Source organism: Rhinoderma darwinii, chromosome 1, assembly GCF_050947455.1.
Source record: "Rhinoderma darwinii isolate aRhiDar2 chromosome 1, aRhiDar2.hap1, whole genome shotgun sequence".
Taxonomy (NCBI): Eukaryota; Metazoa; Chordata; class Amphibia; order Anura; family Rhinodermatidae; genus Rhinoderma; species Rhinoderma darwinii.
The window spans coordinates 259,886,656-259,906,321 of record NC_134687.1 but is presented as its reverse complement, the minus strand read 5'-3'; the positions used below and the strand labels follow the sequence as shown (position 1 = coordinate 259,906,321).

Sequence of the window (19,666 nt, the reverse complement as noted above, 5' to 3'; positions counted from 1 at the left end):
TTATTTTTTATCTCGCCTCCAATAAATTGAATAAAAAGTTATCCAAAAGTCACATGTACCCTCACACAGCTTCATTGATGGAAAAATAAAAAAAAAGTTATGGTTCTCCGAATATGGCGACAGAATAACATAACTTAAAAGTGTGCAAATGTAATAAAATATTAAAGAAAAAAAAAGAGGGACATTTTGATATCGCCGTACCGACGGCGGACCTTCAGAATACAGTTATCATATCATTCATACTGTACAATGAACACTAGACACAAAACCTGAAAATTATTGCAGAATTGCTGGGGGTTTTCTATTTCTCCCTAAAAAATGTTAATACATTTTTTTCAATACATTTATGTGTTCCAAAACGATGCCATTAAAAAAAAAACATTCTGCAAAACAAAAACCCTCAGATGGCTATGTCCACAGAAAAATGAAAGTTATGACTCTTGGAATGCAATAATCGAAAGTGACGGCCCAGACTAATTTATACGCCCATTAGTTTCTTGCATAAAACCTAGCTCCTCATTTGCTAGACCCCACAGGTGAACCCTGTAGATGCGCTGAATATTGGGGCTAGTGAAGAAGCCAAAGATATTTTGTACGATACCCCGATTTACTACGTAGCCATGTCCCATGGCCATGCACAAAAGAACCTGTCCGTGCACATCGTACAGATGGTGTTGTAGAACGTTTATGTGCTATCCCGATGTGCAAGCCAGACATTCCTTTAGCTTTAAGAGGTGGTTATCAAAGCCTTAATATATGTGAACCAGGCTGGGGAGCGCCCAAGCACATCTGCCCAAAACGTAGAAAACTCTGCTGGAAGCAAGGCAGCCCATATTGTACCAGGGCAACACCTTCACAGCAAAGTTTCCCAAATTGCAAACGGGTAAGAACCTAAAGAGATGTTGTGTGGTCTAAAAGGGGAACAATAAGGCCTCATGCACACGACCGTAGCCGTGTGCACGGCCGTGATTTTCGGGTCGGCCGGCTGCGGACTGTCAGCCGCAGGCCGCCCGCAAATCGCGGGACATGCACATGGCCGCGGCCATTGTTTTCAATGAGCCCGGACCGCAGAACCGGGCCGTAATAAGACATGCCCGTTCTTTCTGCGGTCCGGGCTCCCGGGCCGTGCACGGACCGCAAAAACTACGGTCGTGTGCACGGCCCCATAGAAAAGAATGGGGCCGCAATTCTCCCGTGGATTTTCGGGGGAATTGCGGCCGCAAAAACACGGTCGTGTGCATGAGGCCTAAAGGTCACATTTACGACACCTGCATTGAAAATACGGACCTGTTCATAAAGTATTGATTTAACCCCTTAAGAATTAAGCACTATTTTGTCATAACTTTTTTTTATTTTTCCGTCGACATTGCTGTATGAGGTATTTTTTTTTGTTTTTTCGCGGGACGAGTTGTATTTTTCAATTGCACCATTTTTGTTTACATATAATATAGTGATTTAACTTTAATTTAAAAAAATTGCCAATGGAATTGGAAAATAAAAATCTGTTTTATTTGTTTTAAATTTACACAGTTCTCTATGTGGCATAAATAACACGTTACTCTTTGGGTCGGTACAATTGTGGTGATACTAAATATGTATAGGTTTTTTTTTTTTTTGTTTTTTACTAGGTTTGCACACTAAAACCCTTTTAAAAAAAAAAATTCATCGCCACATTGGACTTATTGATTAACATTGAATTTTTTTGGGTGGGGAATGGGGAAAAATTATTTTCTGTGCTGTATTTTTTATTTTATTTTTTTGAATGTGCGCTGTTCACACGTTGGTTTAAAGTGTAGCTAAACGTTTGACAAACTTCTGACATGTCATAGTGACGTGTCAGAAGTTTGGATTGGTGGGGGTCTGAGCACGGAGTCCCCCACCAATCCCTAGAACGAAGCAGCTGAAGGTCTCGTGTGAGCTCTCAGCCGCTACGTGTCTGTTAGGCTTTTTCCGGAAAGCCGATAAATCGAACAGACCCGAAGCGGCTGAGCGCTTCAGCTGCTACGTTCTAGGGATTGGTGGGGGTCTCCGTGCTCGCACCCCCACCGATCCAAACGTTTAGCTAGTCTTTAATTATTGTGTTAACTTCATTGTTCAAGTCGTTACGATCGTGGCGATACCATGTGTATTTTTATTTTATTTCTTTACACTTTTACTAAATGCACTTTTTGTTTGTCCCACTAGGGGACTTTATTGTGCGATGATCGCAGATCTAATGCTTTGGTATGCTTAGTTTACCAAAGCATTATTGCCTGTCAGCAAATCTATCAGGCCATGCCTCTGGCATGGCCTAATAGGCAGTTACTGGTGGCAGTTAATAGGCCCCTGGCTGCACTGGAAACCCATCGGGGCCCCGCTATCTTATCGTCGATGTGGTGATAGAGGGAGCTCCCTCTGTCAAACATCTTAAATGCCGCAGTTGCTATTGGTTGTGGCATCTGAGGGGTTAAACTGCCGGAATCTGACTACTCTCCCATTCTTGCAGGAACTTGGCTGTGTACAACAGCCGTGCTCCTGCTGCTGATCTCGTGGGTACAATGGCAATACCCGTCAGAATGCGGGAACTAGGGCCCGCTAGTGACGGATATATATATCGTACCACACGTCTCTACATTTTTCTTATTTTTTGTACTACCTTCTTATGCGCTTATACATGCAAGGCTTACATGTGCCCCCATATTCTAATTCGTAAAACCATGAATACCCCATAGAAAACTACTGCGGAGCAAAATGCGCACTCCAAAAGCCGAATGGTGGTTCTTTCAAGCCTGGCAGTATGCCCAAACAGCACTTTATGACCACCTATAATGTATTACCGTACCCTGGAGAACCCGCTTAACAAATTATTGGCTTTGCAAATGTGAAATAGCGTTAGAAAACCAATCCAGCAAAATCTGCGCTCCAACAGCCAAATGGTGATCGTTCCCTTTTGAGCTCTACCGTAAACGCAATAGCAGTTTACGTTCACATATGGGGTATTGTTGTTTTCTGGAGAAATTGCTTAACAAATTATGGTTTGCTTTTTTGGCTCTAGTTCTTGCGAAAATTAAAATTTTTAGCTAAAACTACATGTTGTTGGAAAAATATTTAAATTTACATTTTTACGGCCAATTTCTAATTTGCTGAAACACAAGTGAGGTCAAAATGTTCACCACCCCTAGATAAATTCCTTGAGGGGTGTAGTTTGCAGAAAGGGGTGTTTCTTATATTTTGGCACCTCAATGCCTCTTCAAACATGAAATTCAGTTCAATAGGACATAGGCCATCAATTTTTAGTGGCTGAACAGCCCCTTTTAATTTGTAGGTTTCACCTCCACTTTGTTAACCCGTCGGGCGTTTTTACAGGATTTAAAGCAAACGTCCTAAATGCTGTTTTGAATACGTTGAGCGGTGCCGTTTTTAATATGTATTGTTTTTTGTATTTTTTTATATATACACTAGTCCTTTTCAATTAATTAGAATATCATCAAAAAGTTTATTTATTTCAGTAATTAAATTCAAAAAGTGAAACTCATATATTACATAGATCATGAAATTTTACAGCACTTCATGCTTCCCTCTGCTGAAAGCTTTATGGAGATGCTGATTTCATTTTCCAGCAGGACTTGGCACCTGCCCACACTGCCAAAAACACCAATACCTGGTTTAATAACCACAGTATCACTGCGCTTGATTGGCCAGCAAACTCGCCTGACCTAAACCCCACAAAGAATCTATGGGGTATTGTCAAGAGGAAGTTGAGACACCAGACCCAACAATGCAGACGAGCTGAAGGCCGCTATCAAGGCAACCTGGGCTTTCATAACACCTCAGCAGTGCCACAGGCTGATCGCCTCCATGCCACGCCGCATTGATGCAATAATTCATGCAAAAGGAGCCCCGACCAAGTATGGAGTGCATATACTGTACATACTTTTCAGTAGGCCGACATTTCGGTATTAAAAATGATTTTTGAAATTGGGCTTGCATAATCTAATTTTCTGAGACACAAAATGTTGGGTTTTCATTAACTGTTAGCTATACTCCACATTAAAAGTAAAAAATAGATCACTCTGTGTGTAATGAATCTATTTAATATGAGTTTCACTTTTTGAATTGAATTACTGAAATAAATTAACTTTTTGATATTCTAATTCATTGAGGAGGACTAGTATAGGCCCCTCAAAGCCACTTTAAAGCTGAAGTGGTGTCTAAAAGAATAGGTTGAGTTAAGGCTGAGTTCACACATCGCGTATTTGTTGCAGATTTTGTAGCTAAACCCAGAAGTGGTTTCATTCTCCTTCCTCCTGGATTTTGTTCTTGTTTGGCTTAAAAATCTGCAACAAACATTGATTTGTGAATTTTGCCTCAAAACGGCTATTAAACTTATAAGCCTTATAACGTTCTAATACAATAAATAAAAACACATATGGTGAACATTTATTTACTTATTTGTGTAGTATTATCCATTTTAAAAGCAGAGGATATCCAATTGAGGAGATTGCTAATTTTTCAAAATTTTCTTTTAAACCGATCGTCCAAATTTTCCCACCAAATTAAAGAATGTCCTAAAAAAAAATCTCCGAATCACAAGGATAAGTAAAAGTATTCCAAAGTTATTCCCACATAAATTGACACATCAAATGAGAAAAATGGGGCTGCGTCTTGAAGTCCGAAATAGTCTGCTTCCTTAAGAGGTTAAAGAGCCTCTGTCACCACATTATAAGTTCCCTATCTTCTACATAAGGAGATGGGCGATGTAATTTAAGTGACAGCAGTGGTTTTTATTTAAAAGAAAAAAAAAAAAACTAGCTATTTTCAGCACGTTAGGAGCGATTTTAGCTTTATGCTAATTACTTTCTTAATGCCCAACTGGGCGTGTTTTTACTTTTGACCATTTGGGCGTTGTACAGAGGAGTGTATGACTCTAACCAATCAGCATCATACACTTCTCTCCAGTCATTTAATCCGTGCATAGGGATCCTGCTAGATCAGTATGTGCAGTCACTCACACATTTATGTTACTAAAGTGTCTAGACATTCCTTCCAGCCAGGACGCGATGTCTATTTACAATCCCGACACCTCGGTAACGTTTGTGTGGGATTTACAGCAGAGCAAGCGTAATCTCGCTGTAAACTGTCATTTACAGCCCCACAGTTCTCGACCAGAACAGTCCCAGCCTCACAGTGCATTCTTAGTTTTTATTTGTCTTTTATTTGTCTTTGCTTTCACATAGCATGCTGCTCCTCGCCATTCTATTCTATTCTTCACCCTGACTTGGAAGATGCATTCAAGTCGATGGTGCCAGTTCCCCCAGTCGATGGTGCCAGTTCCCCCCCAGTCGATGGGGCCAGTTCCCCCCCAGTCGATGGGGCCAGTTCCCCCCCCAGTCGATGGGGCCAGTTCCCCCCCCAGTCGATGGGGCCAGTTCCCCCCCCAGTCGATGGGGCCAGTTCCCCCCCCAGTCGATGGGGCCAGTTCCCCCCCCAGTCGATGGGGCCAGTTCCCCCCCCAGTCGATGGGGCCAGTTCCCCCCCCAGTCGATGGGGCCAGTTCCCCCCCCAGTCGATGGGGCCAGTTCCCCCCCCAGTCGATGGGGCCAGTTCCCCCCCCAGTCGATGGGGCCAGTTCCGTCCCCCCAGTCGATGGGGCCAGTTCCCCCCCCCCGGTCGATGGTGCCAGTTCCGTCCCCCCCCCGGTCGATGGGGCCAGTTCCGTCCCCCCCCGGTCGATGGTGCCAGTCCGTCCCCCCCCGGTCGATGGTGCCAGTCCGTCCCCCCCCCGGTCGATGGTGCCAGCCCGTCCCCCCCCCGGTCGATGGTGCCAGTCCGTCCCGTCCCCCCGGTCGATGGTGCCAGTCCGTCCCCCCCCCCCCCCCCCCCGGTCGATGGTGCCGCGCGCAGTCGCGATACCATGGCTCAGCAAACCGTATCACACATAATATTAGATACAGCAGCTGAGCAGACCGTATCCTTTTACTTTTGCTCCGGGGCAGATTTAGTATGTCTGAGGCCCCAAGCAAAGTTATACCTGTAGAGTGCCACACTGCCCCTGTAGACAGTGCCCCCCAAACAAACTTGTACTCTAGCCCGTTCCCACATCATTTGCAGATGCAGATCAGGCCTCCTTAGTGTCTCATTGTCTGCAGGCCTAACGTGGCTGAGACTGGAACCTTGCGTAGGCCGGCACGAAGCAGTGACGTAATCACTCTGGCCTGCACAGGGAGCCTGTCTCAGCGTTTTAATGGCTGCAGCCTAGTGAATGGTGGAGCAAGGAGCTGATAACTCCTTGCTTCGCCATAGTATTTCATTGTATCTGCATCCTGAGGATGCAGATATAATTGAATGTGGCAGCTGACCGGTGCACTTGGCTAAAAAAAAAAAAAAAAAAAAATCTTCAAATATATATAATATAATATATTTAAAAAAAATTTTTTCTCAATGCTTTAGAAAAATCCAAGCTGAATAAATCACTACGTTTTTCAAGATCTTAGATATAGTTTTTGGTTATTTTCTCTCATCTCGAAGTTGAGGCATTATTTTGCATAAATAAAAGGATATGAGAAACAAAATGCTGCACTGCACCATGCATGAACCTCCACACGACTCACATTAGATATAGAACAGTTGGTGCTCTGTAGTACTGGAAAGCAAGTTCAACAAATGCACAAAAAGGAGAGGAAACGTCCACGGCACTCGCCATTCAGTAGAAATCTTTCTTTATTTATCAGAGCAGGACAAAAGAATGTGGAGTACAAGCCTACGGCCATTTCGCGTGTACCCATGCTTTGTCATATATTGCATTGTGGTTAGTCTTGTTGATCCCGACATTGGCCAACTGTAGTGGGAGGTGTAAAATGTTTAACCCCTTCCCTCTTTAGCCACTTTTGACCTTCCTGACCGAGCCTCATATTTCAAATCTGACATGTGTCACTTTATGTGGTAATAACTCCGGAATGCTAAGTTACTGGCAAAATTTGCTCGATATGTTCAGTATTTAATTGTGAAAAACACCAAAATTTAGCGAAAAATTGCAAAAATTAGCATTTTTCTCAATTTAAATGTATCTGCTTGTAAGACAGGCAGTTATACCACACAAAATTGTTGCTAATTAACATCCCCCATATGTCTACTTTAGATTGGCATCGTTTTTTGAACATCCTTTTATTTTTCTATGACGTTACAAGGCTTAGAACTTTAGCAGCAATTTCTCACATTTTCATGAAAATTTCAAAAGGCCATTTTTACAGGGGCCAGTTCTGTTGTGAAGTGGCTTTGAGGGCCTTATATATTAGAAACACCCAAAAAGTCACCCCATTTTAAAAACTTCACCCCTCAAAGTATTCAAAACAGCATTTAGAAAATGTCTTAACCCTTTACACATGTCACAGGAATTAAAGCAAAGTAGAGGTTAAATTTACAAATTTCATATTTTTTTGCAGAAATTTTTTTGTACAATTTTTTTTATAACACAGAAGGTTTTACCAGAGAAATGCAACTCAATATTTGTTGCCCAGTTTCTGCAGTTTCTGCAGTTTTAGGAAATATCCCACATGTGCCCCTACTGTGGTAATGGACTGAAACACCGGCCTCAGAAGCAAAGGAATACCTAGTGGATTTTGGGGCCTTATTTTTGTTAGAATAAATTTTAGGCACCATGTCAGGTTTGAAGGGCTCTTGCGGTGCCAAAACAGTCAAAATCCCCCAAAAGTGACCCCATCTGGGAAACTACACACCTCAAGGAAATTATCTAGGGGTACAGTGAGCATTTTGACCGCACGGGTTTTTTACAGAAATTATTGGAAGTAGGCCGTGAAAATTAAAATCAACATTTCTTCAAAGAAAATGTAGGTTTAGCGATTTTTTTTTCTTATTTCCACAAGGACTAAAGGAGAAAAAGCACGTAAAATTTGTAAAGCAATTTCTCCCGAGTAAAACAATACCCCACATGTGGTAATAAACGGTTGTTTGGAGACACGGCAGGGCTGAGAAGGGAAAGAGCGCTATTTGGCTTTTGGAGCTCAAGTTTAGCAGGAATGGTTTGCGGAGGCCATGTCACATTTACAAAGCCCCTGAGGGGACAAAACAGTGGAAACCCCCCACAAGTGACCCCATTTTGGAAACTACACCCATTGAGGAAATTATCTAGGGGTATAGTGAGCGTTTTGACCCCACAGTTTTTTTGCATAAATTATTGGAAATAGGCCCTGAAAATGACAATCTAAATTTTTTCAAAGAAAATGTAGGTTTAGCTAATTTTTTCTCATTTCCACAAGGACTGAAGGAGAAAAAGCACCGTAAAATTTGTAAACCAATCTCTCCCGAGTAAAACAATACCCCACATGTGGTAATAAACGGTTGTTTGGAGACACGGCAGGGCTGAGAAGGGAAAGAGCGCTATTTGGCTTTTGGAGATCAAATTTAGCAGGAATGGTTTGCGGAGGCCATGTCACATTTACGAAGTCCCTGAGGGGACAAAACAGTGGAAACCCTCCACAAGTGACCCCATTTTGGAGACTACACCCATTGAGGAAATTATCTAGGGGTATAGTGAGCGATTTGACCCCACAGGTTTTTTGCAGAAATTATTGGAAGTAGGCCCTGAAAATAAAAACAGTCCTTTTTCTTCAATAAGACGTAGCTTTAGCGCAAATTTTTTCATTTTTGCAACAAATAAAGGAAAAAAAAGAACCCAACATTTGTAAAGCAATTTCTCCCGAGTATGGCAATACCCCATATGTGGTCATAAACTGCTGTTTGGGCACACGGCAGGACTCAGAAGGGAAGGACCGCCATTTGGAGTGCAGATGTTGCTGGATTGGTTTCTGGGCGCCTGTGGGCCCAAAACAGTGGAAACCCCCCAGAAGTGACCCAATTTTGGAAACTACACCCCTCAATGCATTTACCTAGGGGTGTAGTGAGCATGTTAACCCTGCAGATGTTTTGTAGAAATTAGTGTGAACTCGATGTTGCAGAGTGAAAATGGGATTTTTTCCACAGATATGTGGACAATATGTGGTGCCCGGCTTGTGCCACCATAACCAGACAGCTCTCTAATTATTATGCTGGGTTTCCTGGTTTTAGAAACACCCTACATGTTGCCCTAATCTCTTGCCTGGACAGTCGACCAGGCTCAGGAGTGAAAGCGTACCATGTAAAATTGAGGCCTAATTTGGCAATTTACAAAGTATTGGTTCACAACTGCAGAGGCTCAGATGTGAAATAATAAAAATAAATCCCTGGGAAGTGACCCCATTATGGAAACTGCACCCCTCAAGGCATTTATTAAGGGGTGTAGTGAGCATTTTCACCCCACAGCTCTTTTCCATAAATGAATGCGCGGTGGATGGTGCAAATTAAAAATTTATATTTTTCCCTAGATATGCCATTCAGTGGCAAATATATCGTGCCCAGCTTATGCCACTGGAGACACACACCCCAAAAATTGCTAAAAGGGTTCTCCCGGGTATGACGGTGCCATATATGTGGAAGGAAACTGCTGTTTGGGCACGCTGTAGGGTACAGATGGGAGGAAACGCCATTTGGCTTTTGGAGCGTGGATTTTGCTTGGTAGTAGTTTTGTTTGGAGTCTTAGGGTATGTTCACACGGCCTATTTACGGACGTAATTCTGGCGTTTTTGCCCCGAATTACGTCTGAAAATAGCGCCTCAATAGCGCTGACAAACATCTGCCCATTGAAAGCAATGGGCAGACGTTTGTCTGTTCACACGAGGCGTATATTTACGCGCCGCTGTCAAATGACGGCGCGTAAATAGACGCCCGCGTAGAAGAAGTGACCTGTCACTTCTTTGGCCGTATTTGGAGCCGCTATTCATTGACTCCAATGAATAGCAGCGCTAATTACGGCCGTAATTGACGCGGCGTTCAAGCGCCTGCACATGCCGGTACGGCTGAATTTACGGGGATGTTTTCAGGCTGAAACATCCCCGTAATTTCAGCCGTTACGGACCCCCGCCGTGTGAACATACCCTTACTGGTGTTTCCGTTTATAATGTAGGGCATATGTAAGCCGGGCGGAGTATATAAGGGGCATAGGTGGTATAATAATGGGGTAAAAAAAAACAATAAAATAATCCATAGATGTGTGTTACGCTGTGACACAATCATTTCTGCACAGGCCAGTGTCGCACTGATAAATGGCGTCCTTTCTTATGCCCCTTTTGGTCCATACTCCGCGCCTTTGTAGTTTGGGGAATTTTGCTAGGAAGTGTTGTCCTGGTATAATACGGGCACCGTCGCTTCCAGCGGATATGTTTGGGCCCTCCCTTTCCTGGTTCCCTAATTTTAGGTCCTTGATAAATCGCCTCTTCAAACAGAAGAAATGTTCCCCTCGGGCACAACTGCATATTTTTTTATTTCCTGACTTATTGGAGCCATAACTGATTTTATTGTTCATAGACGTAGCGGTATGAGGGCTGGTTTGTTGTGGGACGAGCTGTAGTTATTATTGGTACCATTTTGGGGTACATGCGACTTTTTGATCACCTTTTATCCTATTTTTTGGGATGCCAGGTAAACAAAAAACGCAATTCTGGCACAGCTTTTTTCGTTTTTTTTTATACAGCGTTCACCATGCGTTATAAACTACATGTTAACTTTATTCTGTGGGTCAGTACGATTCTGGCGATACCTAATTTATAGCACTTTTTTATGTTTTACAACTTTTTGCACAATAAAATTACTTTTGTAAAAAGAATGTATTTTTTTCTGTCGCCAAGTTGTGAGAACCATAACTTTTTAATTTTTCTGTCGACGGAGGTGTATGAGGGCTTGTTTTTTGCGGGACGAGCTATAGTTTTTATAGGTACCATTTTTGGATACGTGCAACTTTTTGATCACTTTTTATTCTAACATTTGTAGGGCAAAGTGACTAAAAAACAGAAACTCTGGTAACGTTTTTTACAGGTTTTTTTTTTACGCTGTTCACCGCGTGCAATAAATAATATAATATTTTGATACCTCAGGTCGTTACGGTCGCGGCGATACCAAATACATATGGTTTATTATTATTTTTCAATAATAAAGGACTTGATAAGCGTAAAAGGGGGATTGTGTTTTATTTGATTACTTGAAACTTTTATTGTTTTCAAACTTTTATTATTTGCACTTTTTTTTACACTTTTTCTCAAGTCCCACTAGGGGACTTGAAGGTCCAACGGTCAGATTTTATTTTTTCTAATACATTGCACTACCTATGTAGTGCAATGTATTAGATCTGTCAGTCATTCACTGACAGCAAGCCGATTAGGCTTCGCCTTCCGGCGGGGCCTAAATCGGCTTCCGTAATGGCAGAGCAGGAGACCATTGTGTCTCCTGTTGCCATAACAGCAGTCGCCAGTCCTGATTGCCTGTCAGGGCTGGCGATCTGCTAGTAACCGCTACGATGCAGCAATCGCTTTCGATTGCTGCATCGAAGGGGTTAATGGCAGGGATCGGAGCTAGCTCCGGTTCCTGCCGTTACAGGTGGATGTCAGCTGTACAGTACAGCTGACTTCCACCGCTGATGACGCCGGATCAGCTCCTGACCCGGCGCCATCTTGCCGGCAGCTACGGAAGCCGATCAGGCTCCGCCGCCGGGCGGATCTTGACCGGCTTCGGTGCTAGGCAGACCGGGAGGCCAGTATTAGGCCTCCGGTTGCCATTGCAGCCACCGGAACCCCGGCAATTTCATTACTGGGGTTCCGATGAGCTGCAAACACCTTAAGTGCAGCGATCGCGTTTGAGCGCTCCACTTAAGGGGTTAATGGCGGGGATCGAAGCTAATTTCGGTCCCCGCCATTACAGCCGGATGTCAGCTGTAAGATACAGCTGAGATCTGGTGATGATGGCACCGAGCCGGTCCCAAACATTCTGCGTACATGTACGGCAAGATGCGGGAAGTCAATGCTTTCCATGACGTACATGTACGGCAAATGTCGGGAAGGGGTTAAACAGCGCAGAGAATGTTTTGCTGTCAAGCCTTTCAAAGTATTAGCAGTTTACGGTCCATGTAAACGTGCAGTGATTTCACAAGTAAACTTTTATTTTAAAATAGCTGTAAGAATCTCAAAAGGTATTTTTCACATACTGACTTGTTTTAAATCTTTTTTTTTTTTTTTTCTTTTTTTTTCTTTTTAATATGTTATTGTAAAAGTATTGATGTTGCTTCTGGTTTTCTTTTACAGAAGTTGTTAACAAGAAAGCCGTTTCCCACGAATCTGTCCTTGGTGGAAGGTTGGCAGCCAAGACCAGTTTCTCTGTGCAGCGTAATATTCATCAGGATGAAGAATTAACAGGTAATAACCCCTTAATGACCAGCCTATTGAAACCTTAATGACCAAGGTATTTTTTACGTTTTTCCATCGTTGCATTCCAAGAGCTATAACTTTTTTTATTTTTGCGTTTACATAGCTGTTTTTTGCAGGACAAGTTGTATTTTTTTAATATCACCATTCTGGGGTACATATTATTTGATTAACCTTTTTCTCCCCCCCCCCCCCAAAAAAAAAAACAGACATTTGGCCACTCTTTTTTGTGTCCTAAATCTATGCCGTATGCCATGCGGTATAAATAGCACAATAACTTTATTCAGCGGGTTGTTACGATTGCAACGATACCAAAGTTGTATAGATTTTGTATGTTTTAGTACTTTTACACAGTAAAAACGCTTTATTTTTAAAAACATTTGCTTTTGTGTCTGCATATTTGAAGAGCCATAACTTTTTTTTTTTTTTCTCTTTTCGCCGATGCAGTTGTATGAGGGCTTTTTTTTTTCGGGAAGACTTGTAGTTTTTATTGGTACCATTTTGGAGTAGATGCGACTTTTTGATCACTTTTTATCCCATTTTATTTGTCAGGATTCACAGAAAACAGCAATTTTTCCATTGTATTTTATTTTTTACGCCATTCACCGTGAGGGTTAAATAATGTAATAGCTTTATAGTTAGGGCCGTTACGGATGCGGCGATACCAAATATGTGTAACTTTTTTGCTTAATTTAGTTGTTTTTTTTTTAATGGTAAAGCAGTTTGTAAGGGGGATAAAGTGTGTTTTTCACTTTTTTTTTTTTTAACATTTTTTTAAATTAACTCTTTGTTAAACTTTTTTTTTACTAGTCCCACTAGACTTCTGTATTGCAGTGTATTGTGCCTGTCCGTTTAAAACGGACAGGCATCTGCTAGGCCATGCCTCTGGCATGACCTAGCAGGCATTTACTACAGGCAGACCTGGGGGCCTTTATTAGGCCCCCGGCTGCCATCGGAGACACAGACACTCGGCGATCTTATCGCCGGGTGTCAGTGGGATGAGAGGGAGCTCCCTCCCTCTCTCCAGAACCAATCAGATGCAGTGCTCGCTATTGAGCGCCGCATCTGAGGGGTTAAACGGGTGAGATCGATACTTATATCGATCTCACACATTCGAGCAGGGATGCCCTCAGCTACATCTGGTAGCTGAGAGCAGGGAGATTTAACGGCTCCCTGCTCTGTTTATTTATCCTGATTCAGCGCCGTGAAAAGGCATATGCATCAGAATAAAGCCCGTTAGTGGCCGCCGTGAAAAGGCGTATTGGTGCTCACTAACGGGTTATCTGATGATCAAGGCAAAAACGCTGAAAACTTTTATCAGTGTTGTATGTGTGGGTGTCATGCAGTTTGAAATATTCAAAAAAAATATTTAAACACAGATTTAACATTTTTTGGGAGGTTCCCATTCTTTCCTCTCCTGAGATCAATTCATGTTTTTAGCAAGAAATGTGCAGTAAAATCAGTGTGATCTTCCAGGGGGGGGCAACAACTTTCCTTGGATACTCATGTGGACAACGCTTGAGGTTAGGAGGTGGTGTCGACCGGATACAAGAGGGTACTTTTGTCTTTCTCCAGATCGCACGTCTGCTTTTTATCAGGTCGTTGGTTTCCGTCCTCCTACGGATAGTTAGTGTCCCAGTACCTCCGTTAAAACGTTTTGTGGATTGCAATACTATGAAAGGTTATTAATCTTGGGGCTATTCGGTTTAGTAAAAAGACTACTTAGGTGTGATCTAATTGCGATGTACAAATATATAATTGGATAGAGATCTTTCAAGTTACCTTTTCACACATAGGCCTGTAAACTGACAAAGGAGAAAAAGGTTTCACCATCACAGACTGGTATTCTTTTCTTGTGAGAGCAGTGAGACTATGCAATGGACGATGGATGTTGTGATGGTTTATTCTTTGATAAAATTAAAGATGGGCCTTGATTCCATTCTTGAATATAATATTTCAAGTTATGAGTACTAGCTTCTGGAGATAAGGATTTGAACCCAGGACCCCAGTGCTGCAAGACAACACTGCTAACCGCCGTTATTTTACACCAATCTCTTCACTGTCCTCAAGAGGAATGGATCTGGATGAGGTTGAACCAATTCATTCATGGTCGGAGGCTTTGCATAAAATCCTTAAAGGAACAGTGTCACCAAATATTTTTTTTTTTAATATCAGTTTTATGTTAGGGTTTTATTAAAAACGTTTATATTTATTTGTGTTACTTTTTTCTATTTTTACACTTTTTCTTCCCTATGGGGGCTGCCATTTTTTTTTCTATTTCTGTATGTGTCGATTAACGACACATACAGACATGGAATACGGCAGCTCCAGTCCCATTGGGACTGCGAACGGGGCCCGTTCCATCCACTTTGGTGTACGCCCCACACAGTCCGATTTGAAATGCGCGCCGTCCGGCGCCATTTTCCTGTGGACCGGAAGTCGCGGCCGGGCAGTAAGATTACTACTTCTGGTTGCGGCTTCCGGACTTGTGCACATGGAGCAGCGGCAGCAGACGGAGCGGACGGACCGGAGGGAGCGGCGGCGACTGGAGCAGGTAAGTGATTTCTATGTATGTGCGTGTTTCAGTGTGTTTTACTAGTGTATGTAAACATTCTACACTGTGTGTTAGCTCAAAAAATGGCGACACACAGTCTAGGAGTTTAGACCGTTCAAACCCCTCGTTTCTCCCGGCACTAGCCAGGATAAAGGAGGGGGGGATTCTGAGAGCTCACTAGAGCGAGGGATTTTTTCCCAATTTTGCAGCATAAAGCAATCTGGTTGCTCTACCACATGCAATGCTGCAATTTTGGGAATTGCTCCATCTAGTGACCAGTGCTGGGAAATATTATAAATTGAATCCAATTTATAATATTTCCTGACTCGTGGAAAAAATAAAAAAAATTAGAACCATGTTTAATCACCTATACACTAACTGTTTAACTAAAAAAAACAACATGTTTTTCTGGCAACACATTCCCTTTAAGGCCGGTAGTCGCATCGCTGGAACGGAGAATTCCTATCTTCCCTCGACATTTACGATGCATACCTTCATATCCCCTTTCGAATTGACACACCAGCATTTCCTTCGTTTTGCGGTGGGTTCTCTACATTTACAATTTGGTTCCTTCCCTTTTGGGCTCTCCACGTCTCCTCCGCTTTCTCGAAGGACCTCTCATGTTGCTTCTCCATGCTAAGGGATCGCTATCATCCCTTACCTGGATGACCTTTTGATGAAAACCCCCTCCAGAGAATACAATCTATCCTGTCTCCTTTTGTTTATTTTTTAACCCCTTAACGACATACGACGTACTATTATGTCGCTGTCGTTAAGTACTTAATGCAACACATCGTATGGGTACGTGGTGTTGCAGAAGCTGAGCCCGCATCAGCGCCAGCGGGTGTCCGGTGTAGATTACAGCGCACACCATGCTGCACGGCCGGGGCCTCTAAGGCTTCCAGCTGCAAAACAAAGATGGCTCAGAAGCTGAGCCTGCGACATCAGCCGCCGGTGTCGGCTGTATGTTGCATCTGACACCGTGCTGTAAAGGCAGGCAGCGGAGATAGCTCTGATCCCTGCTATTAACCCCTTAGATGCCAGGATCAAAAGCGATCGCGGCATCTTAGAATTTTGTAGCGATCGGCATCGACACGATGTGATCATGAGGATGCCATTCGTTACTATGGTAACCTATTCGGCCCTGTCCAAAAAATACAACCAGTAGTTATCTACATCAAAGCACCTATTAGTTTAGGTAGGAGATAAGGAAGTTATTTACTGGTGACCGAGCCTCTTTAAATGTGCTTTACTAGCATCCCATATAATATTTTGAGATGCCGTCCCCTTATTAACCTCGTAAAAAAAAAAAGTAAGTTCTTCCTCAATCTTATCGTGAGTATTAATATAATCTAACCATCGTGGGTTTAAAGAGGCACTGTCACCAGTTTACCATTTCCTAACTAATCTAATAGGCGCTTTGCTGCTGCTAACTACGGTGTGAGTTTTAAAAAGTTTATTATTTGCAAAGTAATGAGCATTTTTCTAAATATGCTAATGTAGCTCTTATAGCTAAATAGAAGGTGACTCTTTCTTTTCACTTTGGGCAGTGTAATGTTTTCTGCATGATGCTGACCAATCGGCATACAGCTTCTCCCCCTTCCCTGCCCAGCAACACCGTGTGATCATATAGTATACAGCTTCCACTCCAGACTGTGTTTTCAACTGGCGATATCTCCGGTTGTGTCACAGCTAGAACTGCGATCCTATGTCATGAAAGATTAGAATCTCCTATTTCATATGACACCAGAACCGCTGTTCTAGGTGGTCCACAGCTTGAGATATGGCTGTTTCAAGTGATCCCCCTTCCCTCCAACTTTAATCATCTACACTATGTGAAGCAGCTTCATTCTGATAGGACAGCATCAGAGGCTGTGAGGCAGCTCCACCTCAGGATAATCACTGCTGTTACCTCCCAGTTGTCTAATAAAGGCTCATTTACATATTTAGAAAAATGCTCATAAATTAGCAAATAATTTTTTTTAACAAATCACACTGTAGTTATCAGCAGCAAAGCACCTATTAGATTAGTTAGGCGATAGAGACTGTGACCAGTTTATCAATTCCCCAAGTTTCAATTTCCTCTTCTAAGACTATTTTTAGTGCCAATATTAATACCAATAATAGAGTAATCTGACACCCTTTTAGACCCATGAGGCGTTTTTCCCATTAGATTATATGCCCCCTGGTTCCCTATAACTAAATCTATCCTAGTTAGTGACATATAAGTTTTGGAGGACCAAGTAAATTCTTTTCCAATTGGATTTTTCAGTCGCCAGAAGTCAAACCATTTAATTTCTTAAAAAAATTCCCCAAATCTAGTTCGTTTAGAATAGTTTTTCACTCCTACATAAAATGTATCTTTATGTAAGTCTACAATATTATTATAGTCCTCCAGGAGAAAGAAAGGATGGTTATCTCTGCCCACAAACTCCTGAAACTCATAAATCACCTCATACTCAAAGGGTGGTGGAATATATATAGCTGCTACTACGCATTCAATGCCATCTATGATACAGTGTAGGAAAACATATTGTCCCCTTTTTATCTAATTTGAGATATCAACGCAAATTGTACTCCTCTAAAGATGAGTATTGACACTCCTTTTGAAAAAGAGGAGTAGATAGAATGGAATGGAGCCTGTATTCAGCTTTTCTGCATCCCATTAAGAGATTCTGATGTTAAATGAGCTTCATGACGGCAGATCAAAGATGATTTCTGCCCCCTTAAACAAATAAAAATTTGCGGTCCTCTTAATCCTACTTTCCATCCCTCTTATATTCTACGATATAATCTTAACCGTCATATTTCTAACATAAATAAATATCTATCCAGTCTTAGCATCACTGTGAACACACTGAAGAGGATCGGCTGGATCATCGAGGAAAAATCCCAGTAGATCTCAACTCAGAGCATGGAGTTTTTGGGAAATATCCTTAACACCAGGACAGCAGTATTTCTTTTAGTGCGCAAGGCAAGGCTCTATTCGAGCTGAGGAAGCTATTCACCAGGACAGTCCTTCGTCGATCTGTTTTTTAATGATGTTTAGTAGGATGGTGTCGAGCTTTGAGGCAATTTCATATGCAAAATTCCACTCCAGGTTCCTCAAGGGGACAATCTTCTCACGCTTGGACAAGTCTCAGTACTCACTGGAAATGCTGAATCTCCTTTTCTATAGAGTCCGTCAGGAGGTGCGATGAGGAGACCTCACCGGTCATCCTGATCTTTTCCTTCCCTACATTGGCTAGTCGTTTCAACGAATGCCAGTCTGCCTTGTTGGGGTATAGTTTTTGGCCTCCACATGGTTCGGCGCACTTAGTTGCAGAAAGAGACGACCTTCCAGATCAACTTTTTGGAATAGAAGGCAAACTGCCCAGCCGTATCCTATTGGATTCTTGTACTTTAGCGTCGGCCAGTCAGAATCCAGACTAACAAGGCAATGGCGGTTGCTTATGTGAATCACCATGGCTGTACCAGAAGTTGGAAGACTCTATTGAAGTTCTCTTGGATTCTACTGTGCGCAGAACAGCATATTCCAGCGCGGTCAGTGGTCCACATACTAGGAGTGAACAATCTGGCTTCAGATTATCTCAGCCGAGAAAGGTTAGATCCGGGAGACAGGCCTCTTCAACCTGAAGTATTCCATAAACTGTGCAAGTAGTGGAGCTACACGGACATGAATCTCTTTTGTATTCTGCCACAACCACAAGATTCTGATCTATGTTGCAAGGTCTCAGAATCCCAGGACCATCACGGTGGACTCACTCGTCACTTCACGGAAAGATGTCTTTCTCCCGTATCTCTTCCTTTCACTTCCACTCTTGTCCAGAGTTCTTAAGAGTGAAGGTGTTCAAGCGATTTTGGTGGCTCCGGACTGGCCCTCCCAGTCCTGGTACACAGACCTAATCAACAGTCTCCCAGACGTACCTTGGCTATTTCACACCACTTTACCTCAGATGCGTTTATCGGCATGGCTTTTGAAGTCGAGGTTCTGAGAGCCCAGGTTTTCTGAGCCAGTTATCCAGACAAAGTTGAAGGCCAGAAAAGTTTGGTCAGCCAAAGTGTACCATTTTACCTGGAATGCTTATTTCTGCTGGTGTGAGAAGAGTAATTTCCATCCTATGAAATGTTTCACACCTAAGATTCTGTCCTTCCTGCCCTCAGGCCTTGAACAGAGACTTGGCTTACCTTCCCAGATGGGTCCGTTCTCTCCTCTGTGCATTATTTTTCAAAGAACTCTGGCTTTTCATTCTTATTGGAAGTCTCATTTGGTTTCTCCTTTCAGACATCCTATTAAACCTTGTGGTTTTAATTTGATACTTGGACTTAAGGTGGCTCCTTTAGAATCTTTTAAGAGCAATTTTGTTTTGTCTCATTTCCTAGAAGTTAGCTTTTTTTTGGTGGCTGTCACCTCCATCAGGTGGGTTTCTAAACTTTCTGCCTTTTCTGCAAGTCCCCCGTTTTGGTCATCTATACGGCTAAGGTAGTGTTCTTTCCTGCTCTGTCCTTACTACTAAAGCTAGTCTCTGCCTCACTGTGGTTGAGCAGTTAGGAGGATCGGGGTTCAGGACCCCGATTCTCGCAATTATAGGGATCCCAGCGGTGGAGCTTCCAGCGATTAGATTATCACCTATCCTATGGATAGCGGTTAATTTTTATTCTCGTAATAACCCTTTAATGTGAGAGTCATTATCAATGTAAAGGACTACATTTCCCATGATTTCACTCCCCTCTCAGAGACATTGCCTCACAGTAGAACAACCCTTAACCCCTTCCCTCTTTGGCCACTTTTGACCTTCCTGACAGAGCCTCATTTTTCAAATCTGAC

The 19,666-nt window shown here is 42.6% G+C and overlaps 1 protein-coding gene across 3 annotated transcripts in view; it reads left to right on the top strand.

Moving 5' to 3' along the window:
- The window catches only part of REXO1 (RNA exonuclease 1 homolog), a 296,453-nt gene that overhangs the window by 149,542 nt on the left and 127,245 nt on the right, over positions 1-19,666 (top strand). For all 3 annotated transcript variants that reach the window (XM_075863701.1, XM_075863706.1, XM_075863713.1), the window contains exon 8: positions 12,165-12,275. In XM_075863701.1, the coding sequence (XP_075719816.1) occupies positions 12,165-12,275 (111 nt within the window). The remainder of the gene's footprint in view (positions 1-12,164; positions 12,276-19,666) is intronic.